Genomic DNA, 24,149 nt, shown 5'->3' with positions numbered 1-24,149 from the left:
TGAGGACTGCAATTACCACCCTGCCTCTTTCACAGGCTGCTATGAAGATAAAAAGAAGAAATGCAGTGTCACTTAGTTTATCTTTGTAGAGAAAGAAAAGTGAGCAAAAGCCTTTCATACATGAAATTCACGGAAGGCTCGCTATCCAACTGCTGTCACTCCTGTTTTGAGGGCGGCATCCCTACTGCTTTTGCCTGGATGACAGGACAGGCAGGCTGTCATGTTGACTCCCTTGTTGGCTACATTTGTAAGGAACACACTGCTTTTTATTTTTATTTTTTTAATTGACACATAATAGTACATATTTATGGGGCACAATTAATGTTCTGATACACATATACATTGTGCAGTGATCAAATCGTGGTAACTAGTGTATCCATCACCTCAAATATCTATCATTTTTTTGTTGTAAGGACAAACATGCTGTTTTTAATACAAAGCTTCATTGTAACCTGCTAATAATCCAATGTATGGGTCAATTTCATTTTCTTCTCTTTGCAATCATCTCTTGAGGCAGAAGGTTGCTTAAATGACTTCTCGAGGTCCCTGCTAGACTCTGCAAAGTCATGACAATCAGTGCAGGTGATGTCATCAAATTTTAATTTAGGACATATATCCATCACATTATTTCCTATTTAAAAACTTAAAATGATTTCCCATTAGCCAAATTTCTTACTGTGCCATCAAAGCTCTCCCCACCCACCCTTCACCTCCCTCCTCCTCTTATTTCCTTTTGCCTTCTTTCCACCAACTCCTCCCCTGCCCCATGGGGCTGCTTTATGCCTGAGTGCATCTGTTCACACTGCTGCCCCCTCAGCTTGTGCTGGTTCCTCTGCATCCTGCTTCATATGCTTGGCAAACGCCTACTCATATTTTAAGCCTCTGCCCAGTGTCACTTCCTCTATGAATCTTTTCCTGACAGTGCATGCACAGCCCTCTTCTCTCACCTCCTTCACCTCTTTCACACCTTCAGATTTGACCCAGTAGTCTCACAACTGACTTATAGCAGAGCACTTGTTACAAGACTTATTTATTACACCCATCATGCCCTTTTACACTCCTTGAGGGAATTTCTCCAACACCCAGTAGAGTACCTAGCATCGAGTAGGTGCTCAGTAAATGTTTGTTCATTAATGGGATAAGTGAGTGGGTTAGTAAAACCTATTTCTTTGATGCATGTGTTGCTTTTTTTTTTAAGACAAAGACTTTATTTTTTTATTTTTAAAGTTATTATTTTTTGAGATGGAGTCTTGTTATGTTGCCTGGGTTGGTCTTGAACTCCTGGGCTCAACTATCCTACTGCCTCAGCTTCCAGAGTAGCTGGGACAACAGGTGTGCCACCATACCTGGTCTTGTGTTTCTTCTTAAGCAGCATGTAGATGTTCTTAAAAACCCTTTACATAGTTTTTTGTTTGTTTGTTTGTTTGTTTCTAGTGGGTATCTATCCCACTTATTTTGTTTTCTCTTTCTTGAAATAACAAGGGAGACGAGACAAGTCAGACCTGTGGGTGCGCTGGAGTCAGTTCAGGGGTGATTGTCAGGGGCTTGCTCTTCGGTAAGGAGAGTTAACCTTCCCTGTGCTGGTCCCATCTAGGTAACTGCGTCATTGATTGGCTGGTATCCAACCAGTCTGTTAGGAATCGCCAGGAAGGCCTCATGATTGCTTCATCGCTGCTCAATGAGGGGTATCTGCAGCCTGCTGGAGACATGTCCAAGAGCGCAGTGGATGGAACTGCTGAAAACCCTTTCCTGGACAACCCTGATGCCTTCTACTACTTTGTAAGAAAAGCTCCCCAACTCTTCTTCCTGTAAGGGAGGCTTCCCTGAGCAGATTCTAGATTGATTTCAGTTATAGACATCTATAGAGCGCTGTTAGGCAGCGGGTAGGGAGGTCAGCCAGGAAGAACAAGGGAATACCTGAAGCTCCCAGGCCCATTTAGAGCTTCTGTTATACCAGCATTTCCCAACTCAACAGCTGCCCTCTCTACAACACTCGCCCTGTCCAAGTGAATTTGTTATTATAAAAGGATACTACTGTTTACTTGAAAAAAATTTTTTAAAGGACATTTTAAAGTTTATTGTTTCCTATTTATTTATTATTATTTTTTATTTATTTAGATGTAGTCTTGCTCTGTCACCCAGGCTGGAGTGCAGTGGTGTCATCTCGGCTCACTGCAACCTCCGCCTCCCGGGTTCAAGCGATTTTCCTGTCTCAGCTTCCCGAGTAGCTAGGATTACAGGCATGTGCCACCACACTCAGCTAATTTTCGTATTTTTAGTAAAGACAGCGTTTCACCATGTTGGCCAGGCTGGTCTCGAACTCCTGACCTCAAGTGATCCACCTGCCTCTGCCTCCCAACTATCTATTCTTATTCTAAGCAATAATTCATGTATAAAACTGTCTTAGACCCTAGTCCATGGCAAGCATTCTCTAAGACAAGAAGATACAGCCACGTAGACAAGCGTACTGGAGGGACAGGCAAAAATCCTGCCCTACTGCAGCTTCCTTTCCAGACAGGAGTCTATAAATCACAGGTTTGATGTATTAAGTGCATTATTCCAAATGTATGTTAAAACACATGACTCTTAATACAAAATGTGTCCACGGATGTCACTTCCTGCAGTCATCTTGTGTACCTCCCACAGTATGCTTACCCACGATTGGGAAACACTATATTATACAATGTGAACCTGTTCTTAGGCCACGTGAGCAATGGTGGATTTCTTGGGGGATTTTGGCAGTTTTGTTTCTATCTTGGATCAGAGCACAGAATTTAGGAAGTTACCTAAGAGAACCATTCTTCTTATAAACATGAAGTGAACACCCTAGAGGGTTTCATTTCACTTTAGGGGAAGTTCCACAGTCTGTTTTTTTTTTTTTTCTTCAGTCCTTTGATCTGGTCGTTTATAGCCATTTCAATGCAGGATTCTAAAAATACCCATCACAGGATTCTAAAAATACTCCTCTTCCTCGGTCTGATTCATCATCTACTTTTGCTGAGCAAGTCCCACTTCCCTCATAACCTCAGGGGAAAAGGCTGGACACATGCTGTCACTTTTCTCCAAGAGGGGGCTCAGTGGCAAATGTTAAGCTAGTGATAGTATTGCGAATGAGAAATTAGCCTGCCCTGCTTTCAAGGATGTGACCATGACATCCCAAGAGAAGGAAGGCTTTGAAGGCAGACATGTGCCTGGTTAGGAAGATGGAGCTAAAGTTAGGATACAGCTTGGGAGACCCTCCAGAATAAAAGGATATTTACAAGATCACACCTGAGTGGAGACAAGAAAGGAACAGCCCCAGAAGCAAGTAAAAGGAGGAGGAGAAACTCGCTCATCAAGGACCTTTGAAGTTCAGATTGGGATGTACACAGGAATGGAGGAAAAAGGAGGAGGCTGCCCTCATGGCTGGAGGGGAGGGGGAAATGGAGATGGCACAAGTTGCAATGTGCCTAAGACTGGTGACGTTAGCTTGCTGTTTGATTTTCCAACAGCCAGACAGTGGGTTCTTCTGTGAAGAGAATTCCAGTGATGATGATGTGATTCTGAAAGAAGAATTCAGAGGGGTCATTATCAAGCAGGGATGTTTACTGAAGCAGGTGAGTGGCCACCACTGCTCCCATCTAGCCTTTTCCCTTTACAAGGTCCTGTTTGTTTCTAAGTTACCCAGTGACTTTTGGTTTGTTCGGTTAATAGTCAAGCAGAAAATGAAACCCACAGAGTGAAAGATAGATGAGTAGCTCTTTAGATATCAAAGTGGCTTTAGATCAGGAAGATTGAGTTTGACAGGGCAGAAGATGTCCCTAAAAGTAGGAAAATGCCTCTTTTATCAATATCATAGGGAAAAAAAGGTGTTTCAAGAAAAATATGGCCGGAGGAGGTAAATTGTCTAAGAGATGCCATCCAAAAGACAAAGCTGTCTCATGGTAAAAGTACTTCCATTTTACCTGTCCCTCCTCCCTTCAAAGCAACCAGGAAAACAGGAACAGGCTACACCCAGAAGAGGAACAGAGTACACCACTGAGAGCAAAGAAGAGTCATTCCAGTCTGTGCTTAGGGCATGACAAGACCAAAACCTGGGCATGCAGAGGCCAATTCACAGGAACAGCAGGCAAAAGTCAAATGCAGATTGAGGGCATGGACAGAGTCCTGGGGGGATGTCCAGGTGTACACAGGTACAGGCCACCGTCAGTCTTGGAGGCAAGGGCTGGAGAGTGCTGAGGAGCTCTAGTCGGTTACCAGGTGCCAAGGCATATGATGCCAAGAGGTAAGAGATGGACAGGGGCCAAGATGACTGAGGAAGCCAGGACCAGTACCTGGTGGAGGAAGTCGCAGGAAGACATGAGAATATTCAGGGGGAAGCTAGTTGATACTTGCACAAGGCATCTTAGAGGCCAAGGCTGCTTTGCAGGACCAAGGTCTTGCCTTTCTGGCTGCACTGTGAGCTGCCTTAAAAGTGCTGCTCAGTATATAATGGAGAGAATCTGTTGCCATCAGGAGATTTCCATGTACTGTCTATAGGCTCCACGGGACTGGGGGATTTGATTTATTTCATGTTAGGACCCTGAATGTCCATCTTAGTGATTAATGGAATGGGCAAGGAGGGAAGAACCAGAGAAGAGCCCATATTTACATTTATAAAGAGGGACTCTGGGCTGGGCTAGCTGAAAGGAGGTATAGGTATGGATTTTGAGTTTCACTGGGGGAAGTGGGACATTCGAATGGAAAAATTACCTTCATATCAGGTTTTAAGAGAACAGTGTCCTAAGAAATATATGGCAAGGATTTATAAAGAATTCATGGACTATTATAGTATTTTTTTACGACAGGGTGACCAGCTGGCTAGATTAAAAGAAAGGCATGGGGCAGGGCCAGCCTTATGCTGGGAAGGCTCAGGCAGTTGCCTACGGACAGTTTGCCCGCTGCTGCTTTCTCGTTGGTTTTGCCAAATATTCCTATGTTCCTGGCTCTTTGATTGCAGGTGCTGGAATGTGGCTGTTAAGACAAGAAGAGTAACTTGGGAGGAAATTTCTTTATTTTGTTGATTTCTTCCATAATTCTATATTGTTATCAGTTATTTCGTTGATTGGGCAAACCCTAATCTAGAATGGGGCTCTTGGAAAGCCAAGGATGAAGGCTAACAAAGAGTAGATAAAGTTGGGACTGGACTGAAGCCACGTCTCAGTGAAGCAGCCCAGTAGGAGACCTGGGATGGTCAAAAATTGTGTGTGGGTAATGAGTGTCTGGATGTATTTTGAAGACAATAGGGACAAGGATTGAACTTATGTGTTTTCCTTTGCCTTCCTTTGTCTGGCCTTTGATAGGTACAATTTAGCCTTAGCTAGCTCGGTTGGTGCACATTTGAATCTCCCAGGGAACTGTTAAAACTGCATGCCAGGCCAATTAAATCAGAGCCTCTGGATTTTTACAGCTCCCAAGTGATTCTGATGTGCAGCCAAAGCTGAGAACCACTGAGCCAGCCTTTTTCTTAAAAGCTAATTTATTCTATTATCAGTATACAAGTTAAACAGTCTTTCTTAGAAGCTTCCTTTTTATGTGAAGAAAACAGAAATCTACGTGCATTCAGGAATTTTGTTCTTTTACAATATTCTTTCCTTTGAATTTTTTTTCAGAGGTTGGGGAGCAAAAACCTCTTCGATTTGAATTGACACTTCCCCTTAATGTTTCTAATCTCTTAGCTCAGTGGTTAGTAACCATAGTTTACATCAAAATCATCCAAGGGATTTTCAGAATTTTAAAAACTTTTTCTTAAAATTCCAAAAGTAAGCCTCCCTTGTGTTTACTGCTGGGAGTTAGCCAGGATTAACTTCATAGAAGGCTTGTTATAATGAAGGATACCTGTGCTCCACACCTCACAGATGGGAAGTAGCTGTGGCTAACTGGAGGCCATTATCCCTGCCCCATTATTTTCTCATCCCAGGATAAATAATCCTACTTGGCAGCAAGTTTGAGGATGCATGATCTTAGATTATATTCAATATAATCCCTTTTTACATAATTGTTTCTGTTATGACAATGAATAAAGCATCTGCTTGTTTAATTCTCAACCACATTTAGATTCCTTGAGGGAGAGGAACAATGTGTTATATATGCTTCTCTTATATCTGCTGCAGAGTTCAGCATCCTTCTTGATTTATCATAGGCAACGAACACTTGGGGAGCTAATTAAGTCAAATATAAGTAGATGGCTTTGACAGTTCAGTAACAATTCTTGGAAACCTGAGGCATACATGCATTTCTTAATACTCCTTAGAAAATGCTCATTAAGTGAAAGATGACCAGAAATGTACCTGCTAACTTCCAACTCTTCAACACGTCACATTGTGATGTCAGTGAGGGCTTAAAGGGAATATGGTGGTTGGCTGATTTCACATCCTCCTGTTACCTTCCTCTTCCGTTGGCTCATAATAAGTTGGTGATTGTCCAGCAATTGCATAATACAGCATGACATGTGTGTCTGTCAGTGAAGAGGAAATGGTATGGGGTGGCAACTTTAGTGTCGTTATTCTGAAGGGCAACATTAGTTAAGGCAAAGAGCAGCAATGTACACTTTTGGAAGTCTATGCTTTGCAAAAGCCATTTTGGACATGATATAGCAGGTATGAATATTTTCTGTCCTTGCATATGACTCTGCAGGGGTTCCAGCTCCATCCTTCAGGAAGTAGAAAGTTCTTTGGAAATGAGTTCCTTCACCAAATGTTTTGCCAAAAAACTTAGGCCCATTTCTGAAAGCTTCCTTGAAGCACCTCTGGATTTATGAAGGAGGCACTGTTTGCTAAGACCACACATGTTTTATTGCTTTCAGCACAAGTAAAATGAAAAATGTTGGAAAATTTGTATACATGCTTGCCAATATGTGGCGCTTTAGAAATCACAAATAATATGTCTTGTATTGGCAAGATAGAAACTCCGTATCTTTTAATATAATACTATTTTTGGCTTCTGGAGTTAAGTCATTTGAATTTCCTGTGGGAAATCATAGAGTCAGGTTTACCATGACAGTTTAAAATCTGCTACACACTAATGGAAATAACTTGGTAACTCACGGCAAGTACAAACAGGTATGAAGCAGCTGCTATATGCCAGGCACTGTGGCCCTGGGGAACAAAGATAAGCAAGACACAAATCCTGCCCTTAAAACTCAGTCTAGACAATGTCAGTGTTTAATTCTGTTGGGAAAGGCCAAGTCGTCACCTTCTTTCTTCTTCTTCTTTCTTTCTTCCTTCCTCTTTCCTTCCTCCTACCTTCCTCCCCCTTTTCTCCTCCTCCTCCTTCTTCTTCTTCTTCTTTCTCTTCCTCCTCCTCTTCCGCCTCTTCTTCCTTCTTCGTCATGTCTCTTACAGCAACAGGCATTTCCATTCCTACTGCAGCTACCTAAGGTTTAGTTCCTAATGATTTTATGCCTGGATTGTTGTGATCCTTCCCTAATGAATTCTTTTTTACTTATCATCTTTTCCTGGGCTTTCCTTTAATCTAGCCAGCTGGTCCATCCTGCACTTTGTCACCATATTAATCTTCTTAAAATGTAATTGTAATTCTTTCACTTCCTACTCAAAAGCCATCAACAACAAACCCTGCCTTTTATTTCCACTAAATCTCTGTCCACTTTTCCCACCTTGCCTCTGCTACTCTTCATGAGCCCTACATTCTAGCCAGACTGGTCTTATTCATCAACACCTGAGTATGTCTCTTGCATTCCCACTTCTGCTCTTGTGTTGTCAGTTGTCCTCCTACCCACCTTTGTCTTGCCCATCTAAATCCTGTGTCCCACATGGATAAGTGCAGGTCTTTATGAGGCTTTCTTTGATATCCAAAGCCCACAATTACATATTCCCTACTTAATGCCTTTGGAATCCATTATCTATACCAATTATTTGATTTGGGCATTTGCTACTTTATATTTCAACATAGGTCATAAACTCTTTAAAGATCAGGGCATCTTAAACCTCTTTATTCCCCCTACATTACCTAACACAGCACATTGTACCTAGTACTGCCTTATATCATACTAAAACTGGAAGACAATAATTAGAAATAATTTAATCCACCTCTTTGATCTAATAACATCCATATTATTTATTGGCTGTAGCACTATCTCCCTGACAAAGACCTAGGCCGGGATATTGTTATCCTGGAGTTAGTATTTCATTTTCTCTTTCTTTTCTCAATTTAGCAAATAATTATTCTGTAGGTATTGTTTGTACAGAGTGATGCTGGGAATTCACCATCCCTTCTTTTAATGTTGATCCTGGATACAGGGGCATAGGAGGAAAAACTGGAAAGTGAGGAAGTTCATCTTGAGAGAAGACCCTGCCTACCTGCACTACTATGACCCTGCTGGGGTAAGGTCCTGTGGTTCATAAATCCATTCAAATAAATAAATCCACTGCATTTATAATCTGGGCTTCCTATTCCCCTCTCTACTCTGTTGATATCCCCTTTTTCTCTTTACTGGCCCACTTTTTTTTCTCCCATTCTCCTCTACCTTTTTCTATCCCCTTTCAATGCAAAGATCTGAGATCTTGGGCCTCTGAGGTCAGTATAAGCTTAGGGATGGAACAAAATATCACTATATTATAATTTATTTGGTCAACTCAACATATTTTTTCCCCAATCTGATATTTTCAGGGGAATTAAATCAGTCCATGGTTTAATATGCATAAAGGTGATAATTCCTCATCCAGGTCAACTTGGATGAGGGTATTGTTTAAGTCCAGCAATTTGGGCTGTTGATTGTCGAAGAGGACTTTTTCCACCATAAAATGAACCACTTTTAAAGCATGAAGACAACTCTGGGTAGGGTGCTCACCCTCTGCTTGCAGCACTGGGCTATTTGACTTCCCCTGGGTGGTTATATTGCTGCATCAGGTGCATGGGACCAAAGAGCTCTGGAAACATGTAGCTCTTTTTTAGTGGGATACAGTGACCTCAGTGTCTCCACCTCTCCTGTCACTTTTCTCCAGATTGAAGTCCAGATTGTCTTGCATTTTCTCATTGAGCCTCCTGGCCCCACTGAAGCAGGGTGTGGAGGATCTGGAAGGACCTTAGATCTGTCAGCAGTTTTTCTTTAAACTCCTTCTGCTCTTACTTATTTTGGGGGGCCCTGATCTATATTAGAGTGAGTCTGGCTTTTTCACCAAGAGGATGAGGTCTATCTATACTCTGCATTTTGGAAACATAATGAACAACTCCTTTCTTCTTCAGGCAGAAGATCCCCTGGGAGCAATTCACTTGAGAGGCTGTGTGGTGACTTCAGTGGAGAGCAACTCAAATGGTAAGATGAATTTCTGTGTGAGAGAGGTGTGTCTGCTCAGACTCCCCTCCCACACCTGGACATCCTGGGCCAACATTAATCAATCAATCAATTAATCAGGATAAGCAGGAATGGGCCAGGCATGGTGGCTCCCACCTGTAATCCCGGCACTTTGGGAGGCCGAGGAGGGCAGATCACTTGTGATCAGGATTTCGAGAACAGCCTGGCTAACGTGGTGAAACCCCATCTCTACTAAAAATACAAAAATTAGCTGGGCATGGTGGCACATGCCTGTGAATTGTTTGAGCTTGGCAAGTTGCAGTGAGCTGAGATTGTGCTACTGCACTCCAGCCTGGGTGACAGAGCAATACTCTGTCTCAAAAAAAAAAAAAAAAAAAAAAGCAGGAATGAATTTACTGTCTGAAAACCTTGGAGAAACCAGAGTTATTTTTTGTCTCCCAACTGCTGTCCAGGCTCTCCAGGCCTTGGGGAGTTGGATGGCTTTGTGGATGCCTCAAGCAAGTCCCTGAGCAATGCTGGGAAAACTCCATCACTTCACAATGGCTTAGAAGAAGAGCAGTGAGGGGGTTGCACTAGAGGACCCCAGACCACAAGGCTATGATTTGGTGCATGGAATAACCACGTGGGTGTAGTTTGACTTCTCAGGTGCTGAGGACAAATTGTATCTCTGGGATGATGTGGTTTTGACATCCCAAACCCTGGTTTTGTCCTGACATTTTGGTTTGTAGTATGATAAAGGCTGACAGGAAAACATCATAACTGCAAATGCCTAGAGTTTTACTGTGCCTGAATTTGCCCACCTCCACTCCCACCACCTAGAATTATACTTTGGTTTTAGGGCAGGGAGCATGCTGGTTCTTTATTTGATTTGTGATGTTTTAAGTCTTGTCACAGTATTGGCCAGGTTATTGCCTTTTAGTCTTCAGCAGAACTCTGACTTAGCGCTTGATGAAAAACAGTTTAGGCTATAACTTGTGGTACTGTTGGTAGGTCTGGCTTTGTGTATGTATATAAACATATATATATACACACACACATCTGTATTATAAATATAAATATATAAATATATATTATAAATACAAATCTATATTAACAGAAAGACAGATAGATAGGTAGATATCAGGAGCAACCCTTGATTTATATTATGAGCAGAGGGAAGGTACCCATTAGAAACTATTAGAGGTTACTCATTAAACGCTGTTGCTATACAAAGGTGAGAAATTTAGTTTGCCTGTAAACTATGAAAGAAAATGTTTCTCCTTAAGTGTTTTACCTATTTCTTAAAAAAATATATACATACAGTCATACTATATATCTACTCTATCAATACTATGTATATAACTGTGCAATGAATTATTCTATAATCATACCTTGTTTGTATGTTTGAAAGCCACATAGTCAATTTCCTTAGAACATGAAGAAAACAGAGATTTCATGGCTTGCAGAGGAGGGTGGACCAAGTGGTCTTTCTGATGCCTGTGCGTGCTGCCATTTGCCTTCTCTTTCCCCAGGCAGGAAGAGTGAGGAAGAGAACCTTTTTGAGATCATCACAGCAGATGAAGTGCACTATTTCTTGCAAGCAGCCACCCCCAAGGAGCGCACAGAGTGGATCAAAGCCATCCAGATGGCCTCCCGAACTGGGAAGTAAAGACACTCCTGCATTCCTCCTCCCCTCCTGAGGGAAGCCCATGGACAAGCTCAGTCCAGGACCTGTCCACTTCTGTGACAAGTCAACGGGAAACAGCCCAGGGGTGGGAAGTTTTCATTTGCAGGGGGGTCTGAATGTAACTCACCATGTGGTGTGCAAGGTTCCCCTGCATTGTATTGCTCACTGCAGCCCCTCTGCCCCTATCCATGACCCCCAAGCAGATATAACAAGCTGTGCAGCCTCAGTAGGCTGCTTGCCCTCTCCAGGCCTCAGGGCCTCTTCTGGAAAATGAAGAAATTCAACTAGTAGATTCCTGAGGTCCCCCCAGCTTAAAAAAAAAAAAATCTGCCCCGTGATTCTAACACTCGCAGTAGTGATAGTGTATCTAGTTGTTCTGCTGGTGTCCTTCCTTGGCTAAGTCTTGGCCTTCAGTTATCTTCAAATGTACCAGAACCTGAGCCAACGCCTCCCTGTGAAACTGTTGCTGATCTGTAGTACAGTACCAGGAAGAAACCTCTTTTGTTCTCTTTAGACATCTTCTACTTGCTCTTGGCCTTGAGATCGTGTAACAAAATGAAGGAGGGCTCTCTTCTTTCTTCCTCATCCTACTCAAAAACTTCCCGAGAGCAGTGGTGGTTTTGAGGGTTTTGACTTCTATTACTTTTGGCAGCCTGGAAAGTTGTGTCTTCTGGGAAAGAGACCCGGGGAGGCCAGGAGTAGCTGAGGGTCCTTTCTGTGCCCTTAAACCGCCCAGAGGAGCCCTATTCCACTCTGGTTTGAGGCTGATCTGAGAGGGTCTCCCTTTGTTCCTTTCTGGAGCATTTCTCTAACGTTTATTACAATTAGGAGGGGGACCCCACATCTGTGAGATTCTGTTTCATTTGAGGTTTACAGAAAAAAAAAGTGGCCAGATGTGTTCCCCCCATGGGTGAGAGGCCTGGGCAACTGCCTGGTGAATGTGTCTCCCGGCAGCTGCAGCAAGTGGAGGGGCTGAACTACTGGCCAGCTCATTGGATGATGGGTTAATACAACAACTGCACTGTAAGGACTCACAGCCACACAGAACTTCTGAGAGGGGCTGTTAGCATTGCGCAGCATCTTCAGTTCTCCAGTAAATGATATTGCGTTCGTGCCTCAGCTTTAAGCACAAGTAGCAGCAGCTCCTGCTTGAGTTCTGAGGGCATCATGGCCCTATGATTAACCAGAGTGATCTAACCTAGACTAAAATTGGGAACTTATTTGCAATTTTTGACCCTGACCACTAACTAGTGATTCTTCTCCAAAATTGAGAAAGACAGCACCCATTGAAGCAGATATGTGTGTGAAAGTATATTTTTCAATTCCAGATTTTTAATTTTAAGGCTCCAGGAAAGAAAGGAGAGTAGAACATTTTTCCTCATTTTATCAAATCCTCTCTTGCCCTCCCTCAATTCCCCTGTAACATTCCTGAGGCTGTTCCCACTCCCAGATGGTTTTATCAATAGCCTAGAGGTAAAGAACTGTCTTTTTCTCTGATTCTTTAATAAATTATCTTTATAGAATATGCACAAGTTTTTCTACACTCAGTGTTAAAGTATTTATTAACGGGAAGTCAACTTAATGTTTTGAAATAAATATATGACTCTGTTTAATGCATTTTTGGTGTGATGACTCTGTTTTGCCTCCTATTGATAACTCTCCCCTCTGGCCGGGCACGGTGGCTCATGCCTGTAATCCCAATATTTGAGAGGCCAAGGCGGGTGGATCACTTGAGGTCAGGAGTTCGAGATCAGCCTGGCCAACATGGTGAAACACTGTCTCTACTAAAAAAAAAAAACAAAACAAACAAACAAATAACTCTCCTTTCTTACAACTCAGTTTTATTTACTAAGGGTAACACTATCTTTATTTTTCATCATCTCAATAGCTTTATGATTTTTAAAAATTATTATATGTTAAGTTCTGGGGTACATGTGCACAACATGCAGGATTGTTACATAGGTACACATGTGAATTGTTGGTTTGCTGCACCCATCAACTTGTCATTTACATTAGGTATTTCTCCTGATGCTATCCCTCCCCCAGTCCGCCACCCCCTAACGGGCTCCAGTGTGTGATTTTCTCCTCCCCGTGTCCATGTGTGCTCATTGTTTAACTCCCACTTATGAGTGAGAACATGAGGCGTTTGGTTTTCTCTTCTTGTGTTAGTTTGCTGAGAATGATGGTTTGCAGCTTAATCCATGTTCCTGCAAAGGACATGAACTCATCCTTTTTTATGGCTGCATAGTATTCTATGGTGTATATGTGCCACATTTTCTTTATCCAGTCTATGATTGATGGGGATTTGGGTTGGTTCCAACACTTTGCTATTGTGAAGAGTGCTGCAATAAACATATGTGTGCATGTGTCTTTATAGTAGAATTATTTATAATTCCTTGGGTATATACCCAGTCATAAGATTGCTTTGTCAAATGGTATTTCTTAGTTCTACATCCATGAGGAATCGCCACACTGTCTTCCACAGTGGTTGAACTAATTTACACTCCCACCAACAGTGTAAAAGCATTCCTATTTCTCCACATCCTCTCCAGCATCTGTTGTTTCCTGACTTTTTAATGATCAACATTCTAACTGGGGTGAGATGGTATCAAATTGTGGTTTTGATTTGTGTTTCTCTAATAACCAGTGATGATGTGCATTTTTTCATAAGTTTGTTGGCTGCATAAATGTCTTCTTTTGAGAAGTGTCTGTTCATATCCTTCACCCATTTTTTGATGGGGTTGTTGGTTTTTTTCTTGTAAATTTGTTTACGTTCTTTGTAGATTTTGGATATTAGCCCTTTGTCAGATAGATAGATTGCAAAAATTTTCTCCCCATCTGTAGGTTGCCTGTTCACTCTGATGATAGTTTCTTTTGCTGGGCAGAAGCTCCTTAGTTTGATTAGATCCCATTTGTCTATTTTGGCTTCTGTTGCCATTGCTTTTGGTGTTTTAGTCATGAAGTCTTAGCCCATGCCTATGTCCTGAATGGTATTGCCTAGGTTTTCTTCTAGGGTTTCTATGGTTTTATGTCTTACGTTTAAGTGTTTAATCCATCTTGAGTTAATTTTTGTATAAGATGTAAGGAAGGGATCCAGTTTCAGCTTTTTGCCTATGGCTAGTCAGTTTGCCCAGCACCATTTATAAAATAGGGAATCCTTTCCCCATTGCTTGTTTTTGTCAGGTTTGTCAAAGATCAGATGGTTGTAGATGTGTGGCATTATTTCTGAGGCCTCTATTCTGTTCCGTTGGTCTATTTATCTGCTTTAGTAACAGTACCATGCTGTTTTGGTTACTGTAGCCTTGTAGCATAGTTTGAAGTCAGGTAGTGTGATACCTCCAGCTTTGTTCTTTTTGCTTAGGATTGTATTGGCTATGCAGGTTCTTTTTTGGTTCCATATGAAATTTAAAGTAGTTTTTCCAATTCTGTGAAGAAAGTCGGTGGTAGCTTGATGGGGATAGCATTGAATCTATAAATTACTTTGGGCAGTATGGCCATTTTCATGATATCAATTCTTCCTATCCATGAGCATGGAATGTTCTTCCATTTGTTTGTGTCCTCTGTTATTTCCTTGAGCAGTGGTTTGTAGTTCTCCTTGAAGAGGTCCTTTACATCCCTTGTAAGTTGTATTCCTAGGTGTTTCATTCACTTTGTAGACTTTGTGAATGGGAGTTCACTCGTGATTTGACTCTCCGTTTGTCTGTTATTGGTGTATAGGAATGCTTGTGACATTTGCACATTGATTTTGTATCCTGAGACTTTGCTGAAGTTGCTTATCAGCTTAAGGAGATTTTGGGCTGAGACTATGGGGTTTTCTAAATACACAATCATGTCATCTGCTAACAGAGACAATTTGACTTCCTCTCTTCCTATTTGAATACCCTTTATTTCTTTCTCTTGCCCGATTGCCCTGGCCAGATCTTCCAACGCTATGTTGAATCGGAGTGGTGAGAGAGGGCATTCTTGTCTTTGCTGGTTTTCAAAGGGAAATCTTCCAGCTTTTGTCCATTCAGTAAGATACTGGCTGTGAGTTTGTCACAAATAGCTCTTGTTATTTTGAGATGTGTTCCTTCAATACGTAGTTTATTGAGGGTTTTTAGCATGAAGGCTGTTGAATTTTATCAAAAGCCTTTTCTGCATCTATTGAGATAATTATGTGGTTTTTGTCATTGGTTCTGTTTATGTGATGGATTATGTTAATTGATTTGCGTATATTGAACCAGCCTTGCATCTCAGGGATAAAGCCAACCTGATTGTGTTGGATAAGCTTTTTGATGTGCTGCTGGATTCAGTTTGCCAGTATTTTTTTTGAGGATTTTCGAATTGATGTTCATCAGGAACATTGGCCTAAAATTTTCGTTTTTTGTGGGTGTCTCTGCCAGGTTTTGGTATCAGGATGATGCTGGCCTCGTGAAATGAGTTAGGGAGGATTCCCTCTTTTTCTATTGATTGGAATAGTTTCAGAAGGAATGGTACCAGCTCCTCTTTGTACCTCTGGTAGAATTCGGCTGTGAATCCATCTGGTCCTAGACTTTTTTTGGTTGGTAGGCTATTAGTTATTGCCTTAATTACACAACGTGTTATTGGTCTATTCAGAGATTTGACCTCTTCCTGGTTTAGTCTTGGGAGGGTGTATTTGTCCAGGAATTTATCCATTTCTTCTAGATTTTCTAGTTTATTTGCATAGAGGTGTGTATAGTATTCTCTGATTGTAGTTTGTATTTCTGTGGGATCAGTGGTGATATCCCCTTTACCATTTTTATTGCGTCTATTTGATTCTTCTCTCTTTTCTTCTTTATTAGTCTGGCTAGTGGTCTATCTATTTTGTTGATCTTTTCAAAAAATCAGGTCCTGGATTCACTGATTTTTTGAAGGGTTCTTTGTGTCTCTATCTCCTTCAGTTCTGCTCTGATCTTAGTTATTTTTTGCCTTCTGCTAGCTTTTAAATTTGTTTGTTGTTGCTTCTCTAGTTCTTTTAATTGTGATGTTAGGGTGTCAATTTTAGATCTTTCCTGATTTCTCTTGTGGGCATTTAGTGCTATCAATTTTCCTCTAAACACTGCTTTAGCTGTGTCCCAGAGATGTTGATACATTGTGACTTTGTTCTCATTGGTTTCAAATAACTTATTTATTTTTGCCTTCATTTTGTTTTTTACCCAGTAGTCATTCAGGAGCAGATTGCTCAGTTTCCATGTAGTTGTGTGGTTTTGAGTGAGTTTCTTAATCCTGAGTTCTAATTTGATTGCACTGTGGTCTGAGCAACTGTTTGTTATCATTTCCATTCTTTTGCATTTGCTGAGGAGTGTTTTACTTCAATTATGTGGTCAATTTTAGAATAAGTGTGATGTGGTGCTGAGAAGAACGTATATTCTGCTAATTTGGGGTGGAGAGTTCTGTAGATGTCTATTAGGTCTGCTTGGTCCAAAGCTGAGTTCAAGTCCTGGATAGCCTTAGTAATTTTCTGTCTCATTGATCTGTCTAATACTGACAATGGGGTGTTAAGGTCTCCCACCATTATTGTGTGGGAGTCTAAGTCTCTTTGTAGGTCTCTAAGAACTTGCTTTATGAATCTGGGTGCTCCTGTATTGGGTGCATATATATTTAGGATAGTTAGCTCTTCTTGTTGCATTGATCCCTTTACCATTATATGATGCCCTTCTTTTTCTCTTTTGATCTTTGTTGGTTTAAAGTCTGTTTTATTAGAGACTAGGATTGCAACCTCTGCTTTTTTTTTTCTTTCCATTTGCTTGGTAAATCTTCCTGCATCTCTTTCTTTGGAGCCTATGTGTGTCTTTGCAGGTGAGATGGGTCTCCTGAATACAGCACATTGATGGGTCTTGACTCTTTATCCAATTTGCCAGTCTGTGTCTTTTAATTGGGGGCATTTAGCCCGTTTACATTTAAGGTTAATATTGTTATGTGTGAATTTGATCCTGTCATTATGATGCTAGCTGATTATTTTGCCTGTTAGTTGATGCAGTTTCTTCATAGCATTGATGGTATTTACAATTTGGCATGTTTTTGCAGTGGCTGGTACCGGTTGTTCCTTTCCATGTTTAGTGCTTCCTTCAGGAGCTCATGTAAGGCAAACCTGGTGGTGACAAAATCTCTCAGCATTTACTTGTCTGTAAAGGCTTTTATTTCTTCTTCTCTTATGAAGCTTAGTTTGGCTGGACATGAAATTCTGGGTTGAAAATTCTTTTCTTTAAGAATGTTGAATATTGGCCCCCACTCTCTTCTGGCTTGCAGGGTTTCTGCAGAGAGATCAGCTGTTAGTCTGATGGGCCTCCCCTTGTGGGTAACCCGACCTTTCTCTCTGGCTGCCCTTAACATTTTTTCCTTCATTTCAACCTTTGTGAATCTGATGATTATGTTTCTTGGGGTTGCTCTTCTCAAGGAATATCTTTGTGGTGTTCTCTGTATTTCCTGAATTTGAATGTTGGCCTGCCTTGCTAGGTTAGGGAAGTTCTCCTGAATAATATCCTGAAGAATGTTTTTCCAACTTGGTTCCATTTTCCCCATCAGTTTCAGGTACACCAATCAAACGTTGATTTGGTCTTTTCACGTAGTCCCATATTTCTTGGAGGCTTTGTTCATTCTTTTTCACTCTTTCTTCTCTAATTTTGTCTTCTTACTTTATTTCATTAAGTTGGTTTTCAATCACTGATATCCTTTCTTCCTCTTGATCGATTCAGCTATTGATACTTGTGTATGCTTCACAAAGTTCTTGTGCTGTGTTTTTCAGCCTTATCAGTTCATTTATGTTCTTCTCTAAACTGGTGATTCTAGTTAGCAATTTGTCTAACCTTTTTTCAAGGTTCTTAGCTTCCTTGCATTAGGTTAGAACATGCTCCTGTAGCTCAGATGAGTTTGTTATTATCCACCTTGTGAATCCCACTTCTGTAAATTCGTCAAACTCATTATGCATCCAATTTTTTTCCCTTGCTGGCGAGGATTTGTGATCCTTTGGAGGAGAAGAGACATTCTGGTTTTTGGAATTTTCACCTTTCTGTGCTTGTTTCTCCCCATCTTTGTGGTTTTATCTACCTTTGGTTTTTGATGGTGACCTACGGATGGTGTGGATGTACTTTTTGTTGATGTTGATGCTATTCCTTTCTGTTAGTTTTCCTTCTAACAGTCAGGCCTCTCAGCTGCAGGTCTGTTGGAGTTTGCTGGAGGTCCACTCCTGACCTTTTTTTGCCTGAGTACCACCAGCGGAGGCTGCAGAACTGCAAATATTGCTGTCTGATCCTTCCTCTGGAAGTTTGTCCCAGAGGGGCACCCACCAGATGCCAGCCAGAGCTCTCCTGTATGAGGTGTCTGTTGGCCCCTGTGGAAGGTGTCTCCCAGTCAGGCTACATGAGTGTCAGGGATCCACTTGAAGAGGCAGTCTGCCCGTTATCAGAGCTCAAATGCTGTGCTGGGAGAACCACTGCTCTCTTCAGAGCTGTCAGGCAGGGAAGTTTAGGTCTGCTGAAGCAGTGCCCACAGCTGCCCCTTCCCTCAGCTGCTCTGTCCCAGGGAGATGGGGGTTTTATCTGTAAGTCCGTGACTGGGGCCTCTGGCTTTTGCTCAGAGATGTGCTGCCCACAGAGGTGGAACCTAGAGAGGCAGTCAGCCTTGCTGAGCTGTGGTGAACTCCACCCAGTTCAAACTTCCCAGCGGCTTTGTTTACACTGTGAGCATAAAACCGCCTACTCAAGCCTCAGCAATGGCCGACACCCCTCTCCCTGCCAAGCTCCAGCTTCCTAGGTTGGTCTCAGAGTGCTGCGCTAGCAGCGAGAATTTCAAGCCACTGGATCTTAGCTTGCTGGCTCCATGGGCATGGGACCCACAGAGCCAGGCACTGGAGGGAATCTCCTGTTCAATCTTCAGTTGTGAAGACCTTGGGAAAAGTGCAGTATCTGTGCAGGAGTGTACCATTCCTCCCAGTACAATCTCTAATGGCTTCCCTTGGCTAGGAAAGAGAAATCTCCCAACTCCTTGCATTTCCTGGGTGAGGCGATGCCCCACCCAGCTTCAGCTCACTCTCCATGCGCTGCACCCACTGTCCAACCAGTCCCAATGAGATGAACAAGTTACCTCAGTTGGAAATACAGGAATCACTAGTCTTCTGTGTCGATCTCGCTGGGAGCTGCAGACCGGAGCTGTTCCTATTCAGCCATCTTGCCAGAAATCCCTGCTTTTTAAAACAAAATCTATTCTAAGGGATAATAAAAATATAGGAAAAGCATATCTTTACTTTCTTAAGAAAGTAGGCTTAAGAAATAGGAAGATTTATGGACAGTCTGCATCACTGATTTTTAATTTACAAGATCTTGATTACAATGGTTAGGCAAAAAAAAAAATCCAATAAAGATATAAAAACTACTTACATTAGGGGAAAAGAAGCTTCCTACTGAACGGCTGCCATGTATGGTTGAGCAGAATGTACACCACTGTGTAAGTCCAGAGGGCACTATTCACATTGTAACCTAGGTAACTGTTGTCCCTTGGGGCTTGCATTATACAATTTGCATATCTGTACACAGTAGCCTGACGAGTAATCAAAGAATCATTAAGGCTTCCTAACCTGGGCAATTGATTTTTCCTGGTAGAATGAAAGTGTCACTTGTCAAAGTGGATATTTAAAGGATAGGTATACATGTTTTTGTCTGAACCTCTTTGGCTGAGAAATCAAGCTTAGGCCCTCCCAGACATAGTACTAGGATAATCCACATGGGTCTGAACCCCAGAGTGACAGACTTTATCCCCAGTGATGTGAAGGAAGCCGTATACAAACTGTCAAATGCATTAGAAGAAGACTTAAAGCTGACAAGAAAGGATGGTTAGCATTTACTCAGGATTCCAGTTTAAAGCAGGGGAAAAACAAATCATAAAATAATCAATTGTGGAGGAATTAAGAAAGTTTATGTAAAAGAGGAAAATGTCTTTTGCATCATGTGACTGATAATAAGTCAGAAAAATAAAGACTTCAATCTGAAAAATTTAACATCCTTTGGGAAAAACAGAAGTAGGAATGTAAGGTGAGAATCTTACAGATGGCTGAAAATATAGTACTAGAAGTGACTGGCAAGATGGCCGAATAGGAGCAGCTTCCGTCTGCAGCTCACAGAGAGATCAACGCAGAAGGCAGGTGATTTCTGCATTTCCACTGAGGTATTCTGCTCATCTCACTGGGACTGGTTAGACAGTGGGTGCAGCCCACAGAAGGCAAGCCGAAGCAGGGTGGGGTGTGGCCTCACCTGGGAAGCGCAAGGGGTTGGGGAACTCCCTCCCCTAACAAAGGTAAGCCGTGAGAGACTGTGCCGTGAGGGACGGTGCACTCCTGCCAGATACTATGCTTTTCCAACAGTCTTTGCAACCCGCAGACCAGGAGATTCCCTCGAGTGCCTATGCCACCAGGTCCGTGGGTTTCAAGTATAAAACTGGGTAGCCATTTGGACAGACACCGAGCTAGCTGCAAGGAGTTTTTTCTCATACACCAGTGGCACCTGGAATGTCAGTGAGAACCCTTCACTCCCCTGGAAAGGGGGCTGAAGCCAGGGAGCCAAGTGATGTAGCTCAGCGGATCCCACCTCCACAGAGCCCCACAAGCTAAGACGTACTGGCTTGAAATTCTCACTGCCAGCACAGCAGTCTGAAGTTGACCTGGGATGCTCAAGCTTGGTGGGGAAAGGGGCGTCTGCCAGTACAAAGGCTTGAGTAGGCAGTTTTCCCCTCACTTTAAACAAAGCCTCTGGGAAGTTCGGACTGGGCAGAGCCCTCCGCAGCTCCGCAAAGCCACTGTAGCGAGACTGCCTCTCGAGATTCCTCCGCTCTGGGCAGGGCACCTCTGAAAGAAAGGCAGCAGCCCCAGTCAGGGGCTTATAGATAAAACTCCCATCTCCGTGGGAAAGAGCACCTGGGTGAAGAGGTGGCTGTGGGCACAGTTTCAGCAAACTGAAACGTTCCTGCCTGCAAGCGCTGAAGAGAGCAGCAGATCTCCCAGCACAGTACTCAAGCTCTGCTAAGGGACAGACTGCCTCCTCAAGTGGGTCCCTGCCCCCCTGTGCCTCCTGACTGGGAGACACCTTCCATCAGGGGTTGACAGACTTCATACGGGACAACTCCAGCTGGCATCTGGCAGGTGCCCCTCTAGGACAATGCTTCCAGAGGAAGAAACAGGCAGCAATCTTTCTTGTTCTGCAGCCTCTGCTGGTGAGACCCAGGCAAAGAGGGTCTGGAGTGGACCTCCAGCAAACTCCAGCAGACCTGCAGCAGAGGGGCCTGACTGTTAGAAGGAAAACTAACAAACAGAAAGGAATAGCATCAACATCAATAAAAAGGACGTCCACAGAGAAACCCCATCCGAAGGTCACCAACATCAAAGGCCAAAGGTAGATAAATCCATGAAGATGAGGAAAAACCAGCACAAAAGGCTGAAAATTCCAAAAATCAGAATGCCTCTTCTCCTCCAAAGGATCACAAATCCTCACCAGCAAGGGAAAAAAACAGGATGGAGAATGAGTTTGATGAATTGACAGAGGCAAGCTTCAGAAGGTGGGTAATAACAAACTCATCCGAGCTAAAGGAGCATGTTCTAACCCAATGCAAGGAAGCTAAGAAACTTGAAAAAAGGTTAGATGAATTGCTAGCTAGAATAACCAGTTTAGAGAAGAAATAAATGACATGATGGAGCTGAAAAACACAGCACAAGAACTTTGTGAAGCATACACAAGTATCAATAGCCAAATCGATCAAGCAGAAGAAAGGATAGCAGAGATTAAAGATAAAATTAATGAAATAAAGTGTGAAGACAAGATTAGGGAGAAAAGAATGAAAAGGAATGAACAAAGCCTCCAAGAAATACGGGACTATGTGAAAAGACCAAACCTATGTTTGATTGGTGTAACTGGAAGTGACAGGGAGAATGGAACCAGATTGGAAAACACTCTTCAGGATATTATTCAGGACAACTTCCCCAACCTAGCAAGACAGGCCAACATTCAAATTCAGGAAATACAGAGACCTCCACAAAGATACTCCTTGAGAAGAGCAACCCCAAGACATATAATCATCAGATTGACCAAGGTTGAAATGAAGGAAAAAATGTTAAGGGCAGCCAGAAAGAAAGGTCAGGTTACCCACAAATGGAAGCCCATCAAACTAACAGCTGATCTCTCTGCAGAAACCCTGCAAGCCAGAAGAGAGTGGGGGCCAATATTCAACATTCTTAAAGAAAAGAATTTTCAACCCAGAATTTCATGTCCAGCCAAACTAAGTTTCATAAGAGAAGAAGAAATAAAATCCTTTACAGACAAGCAAATGCTTAGAGATTTTGTCACCATCAGGACTGCCTTACAAGAGCTCCTGAAGGAAGCACTATGTAAACATGGAAAGGAACAACCGGTACCAGCCACTGCAAAAACATGCCAAATTGTAAAGGCCATCAATGCTATGAAGAAACTGCATAACTAACGGGAAAATAATCAGCTAGCATCATAATGACAGGATCAAATTCACACATAACAATATTAACCTTAAATGTAAACGGGCTAAATGCCCCCAATTAAAAGACACAGACTGGCAAATTGGATAAAGAGTCAAGACCCATCAATGTGCTGTATTCAGGAGACCCATCTCACCTGCAAAGACACACATAGGCTCCAAAGAAAGAGATGCAGGAAGATTTACCAAGCAAATGGAAAGAAAAAAAAAAAAAGCAGAGGTTGCAATCCTAGTCCCTGATAAAACAGACTTTAAACCAACAAAGATCAAAAGAGAAAAAGAAGGGCATTATATAATGGTAAAGGGATCAATGCAACAAGAAGAGCTAACCGTCCTAAATATATATGCACCCAATACAGGAGCACCCAGACTCATAAAGCAAGTTCTTAGAGACCTACAAAGAGACTTAGACTCCCACACAATAATAGTGGGAGACTTTAACACCCCACTGTCAATATTAGACAGAATATTGAGACAGAAAATTACTAAGGCTATCCAGGACTTGAACTCAGCTTTGGACCAAGCAGACCTAATAGACATCTACAGAACTCTCCACCCCAAATTAGCAGAATATACATTCTTGTCAGCACTACATCACACTTATTCTAAAATTGACCACATAATTGGAAGGAAAACACTCCTCAGCAAATGCAAAAGAATGGAAATGATAACAAACAGTTGCTCAGACCACAGTGCAATCAAATTAGAACTCAGGATTAAGAAACTCACTCAAAACCACACAACTACATGGAAACTGAGCAATCTGCTCCTGCATGACTACTGGGTAAATAACAAAATGAAGGCAGAAATAAGTTATTTGAAACCAATGAGAACAAAGTCACAATGTATCAACATCTCTGGGACACAGCTAAAGCAGTGTTTAGAGGAAAATTGATAGCACTAAATGCCCACAAGAGAAATCAGGAAAGATCTAAAATTGACACCCTAACATCACAATTAAAAGAACTAGAGAAGCAACAACAAACAAATTTAAAAGCTAGCAGAAGGCAAGAAATAACTAAGATCAGAGCAGAACTGAAGGAGATAGAGACAGTGAATCCAGGACCTGATTTTTTGAAAAGATCAACAAAATAGATAGACCACTAGCCAGACTAGTAAAGAAGAAAAGAGAGAAGACTCAAATAGATGCAATAAAAAATGATAAAGGGGATATCACCACTGATCCCACAGAAATACAAACTACAATCAGAGAATACTGTACACACCTCTATGCAAATAAGCTAGAAAATCTAGAAGAAATGGATAAATTCCTGGACCAATACACCCTCCCAAGGCTAAACCAGGAAGAAGTCAAATCTCTGAATAGACCAATAACAGGTTGTGTAATTGAGGCAATAACTAATAGCCTACCAACCAAAAAAAGTCTAGGACCAGATGGATTCACAGCCGAATTCTACCAGAGGTACAAAGAGGAGCTGGTGCCATTCCTTCTGAAACTATTCCAATAATTAGAAAAAGAGGGAATCCTCCCTAACTCATTTCATGAGGCCAGCATCATCCTGATACCAAAACCTGGCAAAGACACAACAAAAAATGAAAATTTTAGGCCAGTATCCCTGATGAACATCAATTCGAAAATCCTCAAAAAAAATACTGGCAAACTGAATCCAGCAGCACATCAAAAATCTTATCCACCATGATCAAGTTGGCTTTATCCCTGGGATGCAAGGCTGGTTCAAC

General features: G+C 42.0%; 1 protein-coding gene across 1 annotated transcript in view; it reads left to right on the top strand.

The window, feature by feature from the left end:
• The window catches only part of PLEK (pleckstrin), a 33,025-nt gene extending 20,450 nt beyond the window's left edge, over positions 1-12,575 (top strand). The window contains exons 5-9 of the mRNA XM_515524.9: positions 1,595-1,779; positions 3,492-3,596; positions 8,277-8,360; positions 9,223-9,292; positions 10,804-12,575. Of these exons, the coding sequence (XP_515524.3) occupies positions 1,595-1,779; positions 3,492-3,596; positions 8,277-8,360; positions 9,223-9,292; positions 10,804-10,940 (581 nt within the window). The 3' untranslated portion in view covers positions 10,941-12,575. The remainder of the gene's footprint in view (positions 1-1,594; positions 1,780-3,491; positions 3,597-8,276; positions 8,361-9,222; positions 9,293-10,803) is intronic.
• Positions 12,576-24,149: the final 11,574 nt, after the last annotated feature.

The sequence above is a fragment of the Pan troglodytes genome, chromosome 12, assembly GCF_028858775.2.
Source record: "Pan troglodytes isolate AG18354 chromosome 12, NHGRI_mPanTro3-v2.0_pri, whole genome shotgun sequence".
Lineage (NCBI taxonomy): Eukaryota > Metazoa > Chordata > Mammalia > Primates > Hominidae > Pan > Pan troglodytes.
The sequence above is the reverse complement of the archived record's forward strand: the minus strand, read 5'-3'. Positions and strand labels throughout refer to the sequence as shown.